At 41.8% G+C, this 18,670-nt stretch overlaps 1 protein-coding gene across 1 annotated transcript; it reads left to right on the top strand.

The window, feature by feature from the left end:
* Nucleotides 1–12,825: 12,825 nt before the first annotated feature.
* Tomm22 (translocase of outer mitochondrial membrane 22) lies at nt 12,826–13,643 on the top strand. The gene is given in 5 exon segments (XM_032908609.1): nt 12,826–12,878; nt 13,320–13,371; nt 13,374–13,569; nt 13,572–13,623; nt 13,625–13,643. Coding segments are annotated over 5 exon segments (372 nt in total).
* Nucleotides 13,644–18,670: the final 5,027 nt, after the last annotated feature.

Genomic DNA, 18,670 nt, shown 5'->3' with positions numbered 1-18,670 from the left:
CCTGTGAAGGCTCTATACCTCAACATAGGAGAATGCCAGGGAGGTGAAGCAGGAGTGGGTGGGTGGGGGAGTACCCTCATAGAAGCAGTGGAAAGGGATTGGGATAGGGGGTTTGCAGAGGGGAAACTGGGAAGGGGGATAACAGTTGAAATGTGAACAAGTAAAATAACCAATAAAAAAATTAAAAAAAAAAAAAAAAAAAAAGAGCAGCAAGTGCTCTCTAGCCCCAGGAATAGTTTTTCATTCATTCATTCATTTGTTTGTTTGTTTGTTTGTTTTACTTTACATCCCAGTCACAGCTCCCCCTTTTCTCCCAGTCCCACCCTCAAAGGTCTCTTCCCCCATTACTGTCTCCCCTTCAGAGAAGGGGAAGACCCCCTTGGGTACCACCCTGTCATCATGTCATAGTAGGGCTAAGTGCCTCTCCCATTGAGGTCCATTGAGGTTTTGTCTTTTACTGTCTATTGTAATGCTAAGTTTGAGCAACCAAGGAGCCACAAGTAGCCCCTGTGACCCTGCCCCCAAGTTAATGCTGATTGGTGAATACAGATGCTGACAGCCAGTAGCTGGGCAGAAGAGACATAGGTGAGGTTTAGATTTTGATGGCTTGGGGTCTGAGGAGGAGAAGGGAAAGAAGAATGTGCAGGAGGAGGAGGAGGAGGAGGAGGAAGAGGAGGAGGAGGAAGAAGAAGCAGCCATGGGTTAAGGGTCAATAGAGTGTGGCCCTGAGAGCAGCCCTGATGGAACATAGTAAATAGTAAATAACTCAGAGTTATCGATAGGAAAGTAGGTTCTAACAGCATGGAGGGCAGGCAACTGGCCAGCTATTGTGCTGTTTAGGGCTTATTGTAAATATAAAGGCTATAGGTATGTCTTTCATCCAGAGATTCAATAACCTAAGGTGGGGTAGAAACCCTGGCCTGGGATTTAAATATTTACTACAACACAACTGGCAGTCTAGGTAGGGGAAGGGATCCAAGGGTACGCAACAGAGTCAGACACAGCCCCTGCTCCAATTGTTAGGGGACCCACATGAAGACCAAGCTACACATATGCTACAAATGTGTAGTGGAGGCCTAGGTTGGACTACTGCATGCTCTTTGATTGTTCAGTCTCTGTGAGCACCCATGGTCCCAGGTTAGTTCACTCTGTGGGTTTTCTTGTGGTGTCCTTCACCCCTCTGCCTCGCTCAATTCTATCTCCCAATTCCCGAGCTCTGCCTGCTATTTGGCTGTGGGTCTCTGGATCTCTTTCCATCAGCTGCTGGATGAAGCCTCTCAGGAGACAGTTATGCCAAACTCCTGTCTTACAGCATAGCAGAATAGCATTAATAGTGTCAGGGGTTGGCTCCCTCCAAAGGGAGTCATTGATTGGCCAGTCCCTCAATCTCTGCTCCATCTGTATCCCTGTACATCTTGTAGGCAGGACAGATTTTGGGTTGAAGGTTTTGTGGGTGGGTTGACATATTCCTTCTTCCACTGGAACTCCAGACTGGTTACAGGAGGTGGCCACTTTGGTCTCCACATCCCTAACTGCTAGAAGTCTCAGCTAGGGTCACCTCCATAGATGCCACAGAGAGTCTTCTGTGTTTCTGGTCTCCAGCTAGTTCCAGAGATGTTCCCTACTGATTTCTGATCTCCTTCCTAACTTTCTACCAACCCCTCTTTTTCCACACTTGATCCTGATCCCTGTTCCCCACCTCATCCCCTCTCCCACCCAGTTTCCGGCACTATTTTATTTCCCTTCTGAACAATTCAAGCCTCCTGTCTTGGGGCCTACTCGTTATTTAGTTTCTTTGGGTCTGTGAATTGTAGCATGGTTATCCTGTGCTTTATGACTAATGTCCACTTATGAGTGAGTACATACCATGAGTGTCTTTGTGGGTCTGCGTTGCCTCACTTGAGATGGTATTTTCTAGTTCCATCCATTTGTCTACAAATTTCATGATGTCTTTGTTTTTAATAGCTGAGTAGTATCAGGAGTAGATTTTAATGGACATTTTTAATCATCCACTTTACTGGTACCCTATATATAATTGTATATTTAAATACCAAAATTTTGTATAGCCATTCACACACATGACCCTACACACCTACACAACACTTAACAAGATGCTAAATGCTTATAGTATAATGCAGACAAAAAGAAAATACGATTGTATAGATGACACAAACTAATTCTGTCTGTAAAACAAAAACTAAATCAGAAAAAAAATATATTTTTCATATATATATATATATATATAGAGAGAGAGAGAGAGAGAGAGAGAGAGAGTAGATGTGAATTCTTCCAAAAGTAAAAACTGTTAAAAAGCAAAAAGTAAAAACTGCTTGTCTCTAAGTGGTGGTATTATGAGAAATTTATTTACTTTACAGATTTTTCTTTATTTTTCAAAATATTTATAAAATTGATACCTGAAAGTACTCTTAAAATTTGAATGAAAAAATTAATTTAAGTTTTAAATTCTAGCTTAATTGAAAGATTTAAATTTTTCACTGTGGTAAAAATAAAAGGGGATTCCACAGAATTAAATACTGTCCTAGCATAGAGTGTAGGGATTACACTGCTGAGTACAGCCCCAGAAATGCCGGAAGCAGCCATTCAGACAGATGTCTGTCCACACATTTGTAGTAGCATCATCTGTAACAGTCAGTGAAACATGTGACACAAATGTGTATCTGTGGGTGGGTGGCAAACACAATATGTCCAGTCCTGCTTGGCCTTAAACAGAAAGAAAATCCTGACACCCAGGGGAACCCTGAAGACAGTCTATTAACTGAACTAAGCAAGTCATTCGAAGGAAAATCCTGTATGATTCAATTTACTGCGGTCAAAATCAGAGACAGAACGTGGAATGGAGGTTGACAAGAGTGGGGAGCAAGAAACGAAGAGCTAGCACGTCCTGGACAGCTCTCAAGATGGATGATGATGATGTTTGCACAGCAAGAGTGTTCTCAAAACGCCACTAAACTCTGCAGTTAATCACGCTTAACACAGCAAGCTTAAGGTTATGAATATTTTATCACAATTTAGAAAATTTTTCCACCTAATAACAGTTGAAGTCCAGATAACACTGGGACCTAGGTGAGTTGATGCGGTTAGTGACAAAAGTTGCAAACTGGCATCACTGAGAGGCTTGACAGCTAGATGGGGACAGGTGAGCTGCAGAACCAACGGGACCTGGGGCCGAAAGAGAAGCTGGGGGTGCAGGAGCCACAGAAAGGAAGAAAATCTGCTATCAGTGTTCAGCATGTGTAGCCCAGACGTCCATTTTGATGGCTATGATGGCGACTGCTATAAGCTTGACAACTTTTAGACTGGGTTTAAGAGTGGGCACCAGGTCTCTGTACCAAGTGCCAATGGAAGAGTTTCCTGATAACCTTAACCTTGGGTTGGAGGGCTTGCCCACTGTAGGTAGCACAATTCCCTATTTGAGATCACTGGGACTAAGAAATAGCCATGCATTCATCACGCTCTGCTTCCTGATTGCAGAGGCTTTAAGCTCCTGTCTGCTTGACTCTGCCTTCATCATGGACTGAACCTTTGAAATGTGAGGCAAAGTAACCCTTTTCTTCCTTAACTTGTTCTTGTCAAAGCTATCATTACAGCACAGGAACATAAGATAGTGGTCAAGGAGATAATAACTAGCAGAAGAGACCAGGGATGACAGAAAACACCCTTTCTTTCACTATATATATATATATATATATATATATATATATATGTATATCCTAAATGACAGAAGACAGAATGGCAAGAGAGGAGAAGACACCTCAGGGCCTGGGAGGAGGTAGAGAGAAATGGAAGACAGGGAAAGCCAGCAGCCAGGAGGATAAGAGTCAAAGCCTCTGACAAGAGCGAGCCCTTAAACAAGGCCCTGAGTCTGCATTGAACTTTTGACGATTATGGTTCGTCAGCATGGTAAACTGATTCATAATTATTTTATGGGAGTTTAGCAACTCTCTCTGAAACTGGCGCAGAGCTGTTAATCCTGGATGTTTATTACCCTCCATTCAATGAATAGCTTAATAAATCTAAAGAAGCCCAATTTATGGGGATGGTTATGGCATGCTATTCAAATTTCAAGCAATTACAATAAAACTGTGTCTATTGAGGGTAAAGTGCCACCTCCCCCCCATCCGATATGAGAATAGCTGAAACTTGACACCCCCTGGAGCTATCCTTTGTTCCCTATCTAGGCCACAGGGGGCCAGAGGCTGTCTTAGGTTGTCATGTGACTAGAAAATGCAGAGAACACCAGCCTGTTATTTCTATTCTGTCTAGGGAAGTAGGATTCTGGGGACTTGCCATGAACTCTCTGAGACCCACGCCAGAGCTCAGCTTGCGCAGGCACTAGGCATGCTCTAAGGGGTAAACTGAACAATTTGGGGGAAGAACAGGGTTTTTCACAGCTTCTTTCAAATTCATAGGTTTCTTTGCCCGCTGTCAGGCGTTCAGTGCCCCTGCAGATGGCGGCAGACTCAGAAATAGAAAAATGATGTACGCACTCCTTTCTTTCCTCCCTTCTCTTCCTCTTCTCCTTCCCCTTTCCTTCTGCCCCGCCCTATTCTCCCTCTCCTAATGGCGTTGCTCCTTAGAACACAGGTTTCTTCCCCTCCCTGACACGTTGTTTTTCTATTGAGAGACAATTGGTTGAAAATGACGCCAAAGTGAGCAGCTCCTGAGAGGGAAGAACAAGTGGAAAGGCATGGGACTACAAAGGACAGCCGCTCCAGTCCCAACTGTGGCTCACATGCTTCCTGTGTAGCCTCTGCTAAGTCATTTCAACAGTTGTGCCTCAGTTTCTCCTTTGTATTCTAACCTTGCACCATTCTACAGGTCAATGAAGAGGAACAGGAGGGCAGGGAGAAGAGAAGATCCACAGAGGAGGGTCCCCATCTGAACAGGCAGACTGTCTGCACATCACCAAAAGGTAGACAGTTAACTCCACCTTCTTCCAGCTCTAATATTTATCGAGAATTTAGTAACATTCTATGATGCTCAGTGTTCAAAACTTTATAGAAACGAGACACAGGACCCTCTTCCTTAAGGGTTCAAATATATCAAAAAAATATGTATTCAAATAACCACAAGGGATATGTTAAATAGACATTTTAAAGAGAGTGCTATAGGTACACAGAGAAGGAAAGATACATGTTTTTGGAACTGGAATTGGTTAGGACTTATTTATATCAACCTTCATGGAGAATTCATATGTGAATTTGACCTTCAGATGTGTATGATTTGACTGCCATTCATGCCGAGGGACAAGGGACAGGGCATCCCAGGATGTCTTAATGAGAGCTTCTGTTGCTGCAACAAAACACCATGACCAAAAGCAAGTTGGGGAACAAAAGGTTTATTGGGCTGACACTTCCAGATATAGGTCACTGGAGGAAGACAGGACAGGAACTCAGCAGGGCTGGAACTGCAGACAGGAACTGACGCAGAGGCCGTGGAGGGGTGCTGATTACTGGCTTGCCCAGCCTGCTTTCTTACAGAACATAGGACTACCGGCCCTGGGATAGCAATACCAACCATGGGCTGGGGCCTCTCCCACTGATAACTAATTGAGAAAATGCCTAGAACTGCATCTCATGGAGGTGTTTCCTCAACTGAGGCGCCTTCTTTTCTGATGACTCTAGCCTGTGTCAAGTTGACACACAAAACCACCCCGAACACAGAGAAAGTGTCCAGCTTAGACAAAGAGGACTAAAAGTCTCATCACTCATTTACTATATACTAGAAGTACAGGCATACTAGGACTTCAGGAGACAGAGCCTCTGGTGCTACAGACCTGGAATTAGGAAATGGAGACAGCCTGAAGCACAAGGCACAGCCAGAAATGAACTTGAAAAGGTTCAACCCCTAAAAAAGCTTCCTTGACTAAGGCTGAGTGTGAGCGTAAGGACATGCATTCAGAATGCAGTTGAAGTTAATAGTAGTTTAGGAAAATGGCGGTAGTAGGTTCTCCTGGAGGGTCCATGACTTCATTGGAGTATTTGGTCAGGTATATATAGTCCTAGGCATAAATTCCTGAGTATTGAGTGGGGTGTAAATCTAATTAGATGGTCCCCAAGATTTAAGTTCTGCTATTACCAAACTCTTGGGGATATCTTACTGTGGCTGATCATCATTGTGGTTCACAGATTTTACAAATAGGTAATGACTATTGATTGCTTTTCTCTCTTGGAAGCTTGCATAACACCTTCCAACATTATGAGAGCTAGTCCTTAGTGAGGAAGCTTCTAGGTTAATTCTGAAGTGTGTGTGTGTATGTGTGTATGTGGTGTGTTATCTTCACCAGTAGGGTCTAACCTTCAAATTTTGGGAGACAACCAAAGGCAACAGCAATAACCTATATTGTTTTGGGAAATCATTATACAAATCCATAACTGTTTAAAATACCAAGAACAGCTGACTGTGCGCTACCCAACCCTACTGATATATCTATAACGCACTCTCCATGCCTAGGACTCAGGGAACATTATGAAAGAGAAGGTAGAAAGATTCTCAGAGTCAGGGGACCAGGACATCTGCTAGGAAATAGTGCCTTTTATAGATGACAGGGAAGCTACACTCAGGAATCTCAACAATATGGTTAACTAAACCAAGAGCATCACAGTGACTAAACCATCTGACGTGTCACAAAAATGGGGGAACTCTCCAAAGGTCCCACCTCTAGATGAAGAATTAGAGCCAATTCGTAGTTTCTGCGAGAAGGAGATTCCAGTTGCTCCAGGGATAAATCCTCCCATAGGCTATCCAAGCCCACGTGGTCATTCAAGCCCACACATTGTACATACCAGCAACACTAAGAGAACTCAGCACATATTGTGTGTGTGTGTGTGTGTGTGTGTATACATACATATGTGTACATGTATATGATGTATATGTATACATGTGAGACGGTGATAATGAAAGGTAAGGAAATAGTAAATTTGAGAGGGAGTAGAGACAATAAGAAGAATGGGAGAGAGGAGAAAGAGGAGTGGAAATGATGTAAGTATAATACTCGTGTATGAAATCTCAAAAATTGAAATTTTAAACAAAAAATGATTCAAGCCAATATATTTTTGGAGGGTCTTAACTTCAGACTAAGGCCTTTTTATTATCTCACTGGCTAAGAGGCACCAAGGAGCTGACAAAGTTGTTTTAGTGTGGGAAGCCTACCCGTTTTATATTTTAGAACTAAAACCAAGACTACATTAAATGGAAGGATACTGGATGCTGAGAAGTAATTAGAATGTTATTACTGTAATCTAGAAAAAATAATAAAAATAGATGTAGGACTCTCTACATGGGAATGAGGGCAGGGAGTGAAGCCTGCACAGTATTTCAGAGACATAAGCAAGGCTCGGTGACATGAACGTTGAACAAGAGAGAGGTGCAGATGACTCAGAGCCATTGACTTGGGAATATTTACACCACTCTTAAAGTTGGGGAAGCCGGAGATGGGCTGTGAAGGAAACACATGCAGACGCATCTGAGCTGTGTGTGACTGGTAGTTAAACTGGAAGTTACAAACATGGAATTCAAACAGACAGCAGGGGCCCCCGGCTAGTGACTAGAGATCTCTTCCACCTAAACATTTACATTGAAAGCCAGGGGGATCCATTAAGCTACTCAGAAAAACAAACGAAGAAGATGAGTAAGCCACCCAATGAAATTCCTGCAGAATGGGACAATTAAGAAACTTAGAAAGTGCCCTTGGAAAGAATGATGTCCCACAATGAAGGGAGAAAGTAAAATAAATCAAAAGACAAAGGGGAAATACTGCCTAAAGTCTGCTCACAATCAGGGAGGAGAAACCATTTAAGCCACCAATAGAAATCTGTTGGTTAAGTTATATTGATATGCTAGAAGCCAACAACAGTTCTCTCTTACGTCCTTATAGGTTCTAGGCACTTAGCTAGAGGATCCATGTAGGGACTGGCAGTGCAGATGCCTGTCAGGGCAGAAAGGGGGTAGGGATTATTTCACATGGGATAAACAAACAGCATGTAAGAAAATGGTGTCACAAGAATGTATTTTGGAAATGCCCAGCAAATTGGCATTTGTGGGTCATGAAGTATGAAGGGAGTCTCACTAGTAGGGCAAAGAGTCAGAGGATATAAATGGCATCAGATATCATGCTTAGGCTGAGAACTTGACCTTCACCTCATAAGAGAGAAAAAGCACAGCAAGGAAGGCGTGGAGCTTTAAAAATAAATATCTTTGATTCCAACCATCCTCTTTATTGATTCCCTCCCCCAATTGGTTCATCTCACTGTTTTTTTTTTTTTAGCATAAGATGAGCATTAAATTCTTTTAATTTTTCATTATCTTTCTTTAATAATTACATACGGCCTTTCTAGTACTATTATATTTGTATGACTTGTTACTTTTTTTCATTGATATCTAGGTAATAAGTTATCTCTTTTTAACTTCCTCTAAAATCAGTGAAATGGAAATTAAAAAAAAGAAATCATAAACAAATCCAGACTTTTATTCTTTGAGAAAGAATAATAAAACATACACACCCCTTGCGAGCCCAATTAATATAAAAGAAAGGGAGCACAAAATACACAAGACTAAAAATGGAAAAGGAGTCACATCATGTTTACATGCTTAAGTTAGATAACGGCAGAATCTGAAACCTGAGAGGGAATGGATGAATTCCGCTCAAGAAAACATCTAAAATCTATTTAAGAGGAAACATCTATAAAGTCTCCCCTATACTAAAATCTATTTAAGAAGAAATGAGGAAATGGATACCTCAACTTGATCAATTATTATAGAAGTTGATAATCTCATTAGTGGGCTATTACTGCGATAGTTACCAGTCTTCCAAGCTGAGTTTTAGATAACCCAACGCAGCAATTCCGACGCAATCTAATCATCCCAGACAATAAAAGGAAATAGAAACCTTCTGGGTAATTTTAATAACGAAGTCCAAGAAGAGCTGCGAAGGAGAATTATACGTGCCAATATCAGTTATTAATACGGTGCTATTGTAGTGGCAATGAGAATGTCCCCCACAGACTCTTATGTTTGAACATTAGGTCACCAGCTCCTGTCACTGCTTGGGAAGTTTGTAGGGTTTTTAGGAGCGTCACTGGAGGACATGGGTCACTAAGGGTGGGCTTTGAGGCTTTGTGGTCAGGTCTTAACCTCCTGCTCATCCTCTGTTTCCTGAGTGAGTGCAATATGAGCAGCTGGACTCCTGGCTGTGCCACCTTGGCTGCTGCGTGTACCACGATGGACTTATTGTCGGGAACTATAAGCCTTCTGCTCTTACATTGTTCTTGTTACGGTGTTTGTCAAAGCATTGAGAAAGAAACAAGACACACGACGAAACACTGGCAAATAAAACATGACAGTGACCAAAAGAATAGCTTATTATAAATAACCAGGTTCTATGTTACATTCTATTTGCTGTTGCATTGTGCGTGCCTATGTGTATGCACGCCTGCGAGGGCCTCAGCATGCACATGGGGGCTAGAGGACAACTTATTGGAGTTGGTTTTCTCCTTCTACCTATATGTGGGTTTCAGGGTTTGAACTCAAGTCCCCAGGCTTGTTCAGCAAGTGCCTTTACCCACTGAACCATCTTACCAGCCTGCCTAAGCAGATTTTAGGCTAGATGTTCCTCAATATGAGAAAATCTATCCAAGTAGTCAGTATTTCATAAATACAATTATATCAATATGTATCAATTAGATTAATAAATGGAACATAAACAGGCACTTTCATATATGTGTAATATACATATTTTATTTATAGATTGTATATTGATAGATGATTGTCTCTAACATGGTATTAATATGAATAATAATTCTATATAACTTGAATGAACTATGGTCTAAGATTGGGAAAGATTTACTAATAAAAATATTTAGAATGAAAACAAGATGCATGTGTATTTGAATAAGTCAAAATAAACTTTAATATGAAAGTACAAACTCAATATTTCTCCTTAAAGAAAAGGGTACAATAAACCATCAGAGAAAATGGCACAGTAAAGGCCTCCAACAAGTTCCTTCTCTATAAATGCAATGCTTTTTAATGCTTTATTTTTATTTTATGTGCACTGGTGTTTTGCCTGCATGTATGTCTGTGTGAGGATGTCAGGTCCCCTGGAACTGGAGTTACAGACTTCTGTGAGCTGACATGTAGGTGCTGGGAATTGAACCAGACCTACGTAAGGGCAGTCAGAGATCTTAACTGCTGAACCATCTTTCCAGGCCCCTCCCCACCCTCCAATAAACTTTTGTCGAACTCTGGAACTTAACCAATTTGTTATAAACACCCAGGGTGCATTTGTCCTCCAAAGCAGATGGAGTCGTGTAAGAGTAGTGGCCTTAGAGCATTTTTACTGTTCCTATTCCTATCCCCTACTCTCCCAACTCTGCGACAATCACAAAAGTAAACATTCCTCCTTCAGACTGAAAACCAGCAGTCTAGCAGCCAGCAGGACAACTGCTTCCAAATCACTAAAAATAGAAATAAAGAAGTACCATGGGAATTAAGACAGTATACTAGAAAATAGCCACTTAGCACAAAATAGGACAGTGACAGAGGGGCAGAGTAACAGAAAAGACACACGATATATACAGAGCTGAGAGCATAACGGTGGTTATGAATCACACCTCATTAGTTACATTAAATGCAAATACCTTAAACATTAACAGTAAATTATTAGACTCTGAACAAAAGGAGATTGACAGGCGAGATTTTTAAAATGAGCCTTCTCACGTGCTGCCTATAAGAAATACATTTTAAGTTCAGAAGAAAAGTAGGTTGAAAATTCAAGTATAGGGGAAGCTGCATTGTACAGAGTTTGAGTGGATTGATTACAAGTATCAGAAAGTGGACTTTAAGACAAAAATTGTTACTGGGAACTTAGGAGGTAATCAGGATAAATACACATGTACTTTACAACTGAATCGCCAAGTAGATGAAGCAAGATACATAATGAATTAAAGGGAAAACTGACCATTGATAATAGAACTTGGAGTCTTCAATGCCCTCAACTATGAATTACAAGACAAGGAACTAACACCAGCTAGACACACCTAAGAGACTCTCACAGAATACTCTGCTCAATAAAGCCAGAGCACATGCACACACACATGTACATGCACACATGCATACACGCACACATACACATACACACACATGCACACACACATACACATACACATGCATACACACATGCACACACATACACATACACATACACACATACACACACACACATACACACACACACATACACTCACACACACATACACTCACACATGTACGCATGCACTCATGCACACACACATATAGACTCAAATATACAACAGAGCATTCCTCAGTAGATAAGGGCACAAGACAGCCTCAATTAACCTTCACTTAAAAGGTTGACACCACACCAATTATATTCTCTCTCCACATTGAAAAGAAAATTAAAAATCATCAGAAAAAAATGTGGGGAACACGCAAATTGTAGAAATTCAGAAATTATCCATGCTCTTAAATAGCCATTTAAGTCAAAATAGAAAACACGAAAGGGAATGTGCAAATTTTAAAACTTCCAGGATATAGCAAAAATAATATTTAGAGAAAATGTATGTGTAGTATAAGAAGATGTTAAATCAATAAGCTACACTTCACCATAAGAAATAAGAAAACAAAATGTAACCAAAACAAAGCATTAGACAAAAGAAGGTAAAGAGAGAAACAATAAATTATTGGATATAGACAATAGGGAAACAGAGGAGAAAAATCAGTGAAATTAAAAGTGGTGCTTTAAAAACTGAATCAAAACGTATTAACCTTTATTTAGACTGATCAATAGCAAAAAAATACCCCTCTTAAATAATCAAAATTACAAGTTAAAAATGGGCATTTGGACTGGTGAGACGGCTCACCGGGAAAAGGCACTTGCCGTCAGACCTGATGACCTCCGTGTGACTCCTGAAACCCATGTCCTGGAGCAGAGAACCTCTTAGAAGTTGTTCTCTGATTTCTATGAGCATGTCAAGGCATAGGCAATACATACATACATACATACATACATACACACACACACACACACACACAGGTGCATGAACACACACGATAAAATGTAAATTTTAAAAATATAGGGCGTTACTATTGACCTTAGATAATAAAGCCGGTTTTACTATCTTATCAATACATAGCAAGATACACTGTAGATGAACAAACCAATAACTTAGGAAAGGACATATTTCTAGAATGATACATGCTGTGGATTGAACTGACTCAGGGGGTGGCACAGCTGTTGATTGTGACTGTCAACTTGATTGGATAAAGGAACAACGAGAGCCTACTTACGAGTGTGTCTGTGAGAAAACTTCCAGAGAACTTTACCTGAGGAGAGGGGAGCCTTATTGCACGTGGGTTGTACCATTTCATGGGCTGCAATCTTGGACTGAATAAAAGGGGGAAAGTGTAGAATGCCCACAATCCTCTTTTTCTGCTTCACGATGCACGGAGATATAAGCAAGGCACCTCTTACGGCCACACCATCTCTGTCACTATGGAATTCATCATCATTGGGCACTGTGAGCCAAAATTCAACTTTCCCTTCTCTGTTTTGCTTCTCAGGAGGTGTCTGGTCACAGAAAGGGGGCGGGGGGGGGCAATATTAAAGAAACAAAATCCGAATGAAAAGTTTTGTCCTGAGAATTCAAGGTTACCTTAGCATATAAAAGCCATGCATGCTAAGATAGCACTCTAATAGAATAAGAAGCAAAAGCCTATCTCTGGAGAGAAAGGGAAAAAAAAAAACTCCAACATGTTCTGGTGATAAAAACGAAGGGCAAATTGATAATGGAAACAGACTCCCAGAAAAACAGCATCTACCAGGACCCGCCTGCATTCCTGTGAGGGCCACAGCAAGACAAAGATGCCGGCCAGAGGCAGAATGGAGATTCTAGAAACAAACCTTTGGTTAGCTGTTTTCCAACAAGGGCACCAAAATAATAAGGTATGGAAAGAATTGTCTTTTTAACACATGATACATGGACAGCTGGATATTCACATGCAGACGAATGCATCAAAGTATAGCCCCACCTCACTCCAAAACATGAAAATTAAATCACAATAGATCAGAGACCTGGATTTAAAAACTAAAATTAGAAATGACGTAAAAGAAAATGCATGTATTCAGATCCTGGATTAAAACTAGCGTCTTAAAAAGAAATCTACGACATCAAAAACACAGCCAACCCTGGGTCCATCGGGTCCTACAGCCATGGCCGATGTCATGGCTGCAGCTGGCGCTGGGATCCTCTGTCCCAGATAAATTGCTCCTGAAAACCAAGGTGGAGAAGGCCAAGCAGAGCGAGTCTGTCTGAGAGACTCTGGGGTCTGACGAAGATTTTTTTCTGGAGAGGATCCCGTCTGCCACCGGAGCCACCTTTGATCTTCTGCTCTTCCTGGCTCAGAAGAGGTACAGATATTCTAGGGCAGCTTTGCGGATTGGGGCCACTTCCCTCATGACCCTGGTTCTTCCTGTTGTCTTTGAGACAGAAAAGTTGCAAATGGAGCAACAACAGCAAGTGCAGCAAAGGCAAGACTTTTAAGGCCTAACACCGGGCTGTCAGGAGGAATGCCAGGGGCATTTCCCACTTCCTGGAAAGATCTAGGTTGTTACCATGGTATTCGTCCTGGTGGGAGAACTTTGAAATTCAGTTAATTTTGAACTGCGGATGGCTTGAACTTCTTATCCCTGTGCCCCCCTTTTAATGTTGGCACATTGATCTCTTTAAACCTTCCGGGAACCTTGCCTGTTTCTCATGGAGAGACCCCAGTTGCGTCTGCGCCCTTCACAATGCCCCAACTTGTTTCCTGCTCTCACTCTGATGCTGGAGTACAGCCACGTGGAAGGTTATTCCACTCTATTACTTTAGTAAATTACTGCTAAGGAAGTTCTCACATGGCCATTGTGGGAACGAGGTAACCACTCCTCCCATGAGGGACTGCTCTTTTTAAAGAATGGAAATGTCTAAGATATGTAAACAGCGTGGAGCTGACAAAATCCATTACAGCTATAGTACAAAACAGCCACCAGAATTCCCTGTACATGCTGGAGAGAAGGGAGGCTGGCTGTCGCTTAGCCAGACTGGGACTGTGGATAGAGCGCGTGCTCATTTACTCTGCACATTTTGGCTCTGAGACTTTCCTGTGTGTACAAGAAGTCACTGCTCACCTTTTCTTGCATTTAAATATTAAAAGAAGACCAACTGCGTCAAAAACAAAAACAAAACACCAAATAGAAACCAACCAAACCCACAGAACAAACCACACAGTCAACCAAAGAAAAGTAGACTTATTTGACGTTACCAAATGATAAAACTTGCTTCCTCAAAGGACATCATCAAGATATTATAGTCAAACTAGAGAATGAGAAAAATATTTATCACATAGTATCTTTAATATATAAATATACAAAGAGCTGTTTTGTAGTCCACTGACAGCCAGTGCTGTTTAAAAGTGGGTTTTGGCTCGATGGTAGAGCACGTGCTTCAATACGAGTGCTAAACTAAAATCTCAAAATGTGAAAAGATTTCAGTGGCACCTTCTCCATTGAAGTCTCACAAATCGCCAATAACTATACTTAATCCATTAGTAAGTAAATAAAATAGACATCAAACGCCACAGTCAGATACCGTTTCACATCCAGTAAGGGAGGCAGCTCTCATTTCCCTGCAGAGGAAACTGTAAGGCGGACAACCAAGTGGAACCCGGAACCTTTGTACACTGTTGGAGAAACATGCAACACTGTGTGCGCTCTGGGAACGGTTACTCAAAAGTTAAGCACAGAGTCATCATGCAGTCTTCTGGTGTACAGCCAAGGGGCTTGAAAGCCTGTTTGTAGAAAGAGTCATCCAGCTGCTCATAGCAGCCCTATTTCTCCTAGGCCAAAGGTAGAAACAGTCAAATAGCCACTGAGTAAGAAGCAGAGAAGCAAAATCAATGGAATGTGATTAGTTCAGAAAGAAGGCCAGAGTTTTAGTTCATGCTCCAATGTGGATGGACTTTGAAAACCTGCTAAATGAATGGAGCAGAAGAAGAGGCCGTATATTATAGGATTTGTTTCCATGAGATAGCAAGACTAGGTGAATCCGTAGAGACAGGAAGCACATTGTGGTTTCCAGGGAAGACAGCAGCTTGTTCAGGTGATTAATATATTCCAGAGTCAGAGAGTGGGGACTACCACAAAGCCGGTAACTCAAAACTCGACGAGTGACTTGTGCACTCCAAACAGTAATTTCACAGAGTGTAGTACGGTAACTTATACCTGAAAAAGAATTTAGGTTATGCATCTTGTAAAAGATATAACAGAGATAAACAATATACTTACAAAAATGTAACTCAAGCAGTATTTAAATTGTTAATTTCTCTACTGTGCAGAGAAATTAGAAATTGTCAAATAGACCAAATCACAGCCAATAGAGCAAAATTATACCAAAATATGATTCATAGAAGGGCATATGCAAATGGATCGAAATATGTTCACTTCACTGACAGTCATAGAAATCCAAATTAAAATAACAATGAGGGATCTTTTTGCACTCACCAGACTGGCAAACATCAAAAGGAACTATCATATCTGCTCTGAGCAGAGACTGTGAGGAAGAAATGGGGCCTCACACATTGCTGCTTGGGATGGGGATGCAGCTACAGTGTTCTGGAAGTAAACACGCAATGCCTATTAATATCCGAAGTACACAGAAGCTGTAATCTAGCAATCCTACTTCTGTGAATCTATCCCAAGGAAATTAGATAGCAGCTTCTAAAGATAGTGCTGGAAACGCACATGCATATTGTTGCTGAATTAGTTATTGGTGTTTAGAGTGATGCCAACCTGAATACACTGTTGTATATTTATATATATTTATATATATTGCGTCTTTATGTGTATAAAAACAAGGATGAATACCAGAAGATTCGAAGAGAATTCCTTGGCTTTTATTGGCCCAGAAAAGAAATGAATAGAAAGACACACACACACACACACACACACACACACACACACACACACACACACACTATTCCTTTAATAACTTAAGAACAATGTATGTGTTTGCTTACATATTCACAATATATATGTCCTACATATCTCCGTGTAGACCTGTCTATAATCAAACTCTTAATATAGCCATACAGACAGACAGGGAATGATTTTGGCATTTTTGGGGGGGTTGGAAAATGTGGAGAGTGCTACAACTGACCAGGAAATATCCTATAACCACTTCCTGTGTTGAAACATTCCCTTCAGGAAAGAGGCAGAAGGCTCATGAGATCCAGAGCGTCAACAAACCTCACAGGTCAAAGAAAGACAAAATGTACAAGTTTCACACCCTCAAAGTTACAGAAGCAATAATCAGCTGCTAGGGTAGAGACTCTGGCCAGCCAAGTGGAGCAGAAGAAACTGTCCAGCTGCCAGTAAGTCATGCAAACAGCTCCAGGGGTGAAGCTTCCTGGTACTGGGGTGAGCTCAGCAATGCAGATGCTTTTGAGTCATGTAACCCTTCATCCACACTCCTGTGAGCAGCCCGTGCAAAGAACCTTGAGTCATCAAGTTGGTCTCAAGTGTAATCATTACACTGTCTGTCATAGATTCCTTATCTGGGCTTAGTAGATGTGTATAGGCCCTCTCTACCTAAGAAAAGTCTCACACCACAGGAAGACATGATGGAGCTCTTGGCTAAACTACACTAGAGTTGAGGCAATATAGGTTCTTCATGACGTCCTTCTACTAGAAAAACTTCTATGAGGCTTCAGCTCCATGTAAGAGCCAACCCAATTATTTTCCTGCAAGAATGGGTGACAGATTCGTCAATGTCCTGTCCTGCTGTCCCCACTCATCCGAGTATCTTGGATTCTCTCTTCCTTCACTTTATCTGGTGCTACCCACAAACTGGAGTATGGAACCCAAAAGAAACAGGATCAATATGTTTCTCATCATTCCTTCTCTTAGAGTTTATCCGTGGTCTTTAAAGAGAGAGATCCAGCCTGTGGTTTTCTTTCACTTCTGCCTAGCCTTTGCAAACCTGAATTATCTGCAAACACTAAATGAGCTTCTAATATGTGCAAAGCTTTTTCTAAGCACCTGGACTTGGGGGCAAGATTGGTTGAGAAATGTGGAAAATATAAAGAGGCAAACAGGGCATCTGCTATGGATGAACTCATAGCAAGAGGGGATGGGAGAGTCATAGTTAAGAGAGGCAGCCTCAATCAGTGACAGGGGTCTTTTCAGGCTGCTGGAACAGGTGTTTAAGACCTACTTAGAGTAAATGTGTCTACTCTGCTCTGTCTCTAATAGGGAGTAATCCCACTGTCTCTGTCAAAACATCTTACAGAAAAGAAGAAAGGTTCCCAGGTGAGGAAAGAGAAAATACCAAAGAAAGAGAGGAATAGTGACTAAGCCAAAATTTCAAAATGTTCCTGGTTGGGCTCGAGAGCAGGTGCGGGGTGGGGTGGGGGGATCACTTCAGCTTGTGAAGCCATAAGAAAGTGGGGCTAAGAAGTGATTGCTGTAGATGGTTTGCTGCCATGAATGTGGATGGCACAAGGACGTGGGAGGTCGGCTATGAGATCAAAATCCATGTTACACTTCCTCAGGTTTTCTCACCTGGCTAGATTTCATGGAGCATTTGAAGAATGTCTGTTAGTGCAATAACCCACAGAGAGATGGTGAAAGATGCTCACATCTGGCAAGGCCTGCATCTCCGGTCTCTTCAAAGCAGAGCGGAACCCAGAACAGGAGGAGAAATCCCAGGGTGGGAGACTGGGAGGGAGCCTGCAGGGCCAAGCACTGTGAAGCTCCTGCCTTTAGGGCCTCGGTACTTCTGAGAGTCCCCCTGCCCACCCCCTCTGTGCTTTCAACCTATAAAAGCTGCCTCTTTGATCTAAAAGAGAAAAATGGATTCAGCCTCCAGGTTAATGCTATTTGCTGAGTGTTTCAGAGAGGCTGCTCCATGCAAGGACGAACATCACAGGCACACAGGATGCAGCTGTGGGGATAAAGGGACCCCTCTTAACCTGTGTAGAACACACTGTGCTTCTGTCTAAAGCCAGAGAAGTAGCCCCTGCCCCACATCCTGAGAGGCACATCTTATCAAATAGATGGTGTCATGTCGTGCTCAACAGAAGCATAGCGGCCTGTTAGCGTATGTATTGAATCAGTCCTTGTATCTGGGTCCAGCTAACGGCTCCTGCTTGTCCATGTAACAGTTCGAATCTAGGTCATCTGAACAGTCCTGCTGACACGCCCAAAGGTGAGGTCTCTAATGCTGGTATAGGATGATCTTTGCCACAGCTCGGACTGCTCTGGCTCAGTTCCCTGGGCACATTCTTTGGATTCCGTGGACCCTATTCTATGAGCATGGTTGGATGGCAAAGGACAAGGATGAATTTAGATGCCCTAAACCCTTATCTAGCCACTGCGTGCATCATGTTTCCTAACAGTCCAGTGGTCAACAAATCACACAGTCAAATCTCACGTCAGGGAGGAATGGCATGAGAGATCTACAGTGACATAAGGCACGGATATGGGAAGTGACAAAGACTCCGGCCATATTTTGCAATCCACCACAGCCTCTATAAACTATAAGCTATGCAAATAAATGTGAGGTAACATTACTATCCAAAGGCCATTTAATCAATG

This window comes from Rattus rattus, chromosome 7, assembly GCF_011064425.1.
Source record: "Rattus rattus isolate New Zealand chromosome 7, Rrattus_CSIRO_v1, whole genome shotgun sequence".
Taxonomy (NCBI): Eukaryota; Metazoa; Chordata; class Mammalia; order Rodentia; family Muridae; genus Rattus; species Rattus rattus.
The sequence above is the reverse complement of the archived record's forward strand: the minus strand, read 5'-3'. Positions and strand labels throughout refer to the sequence as shown.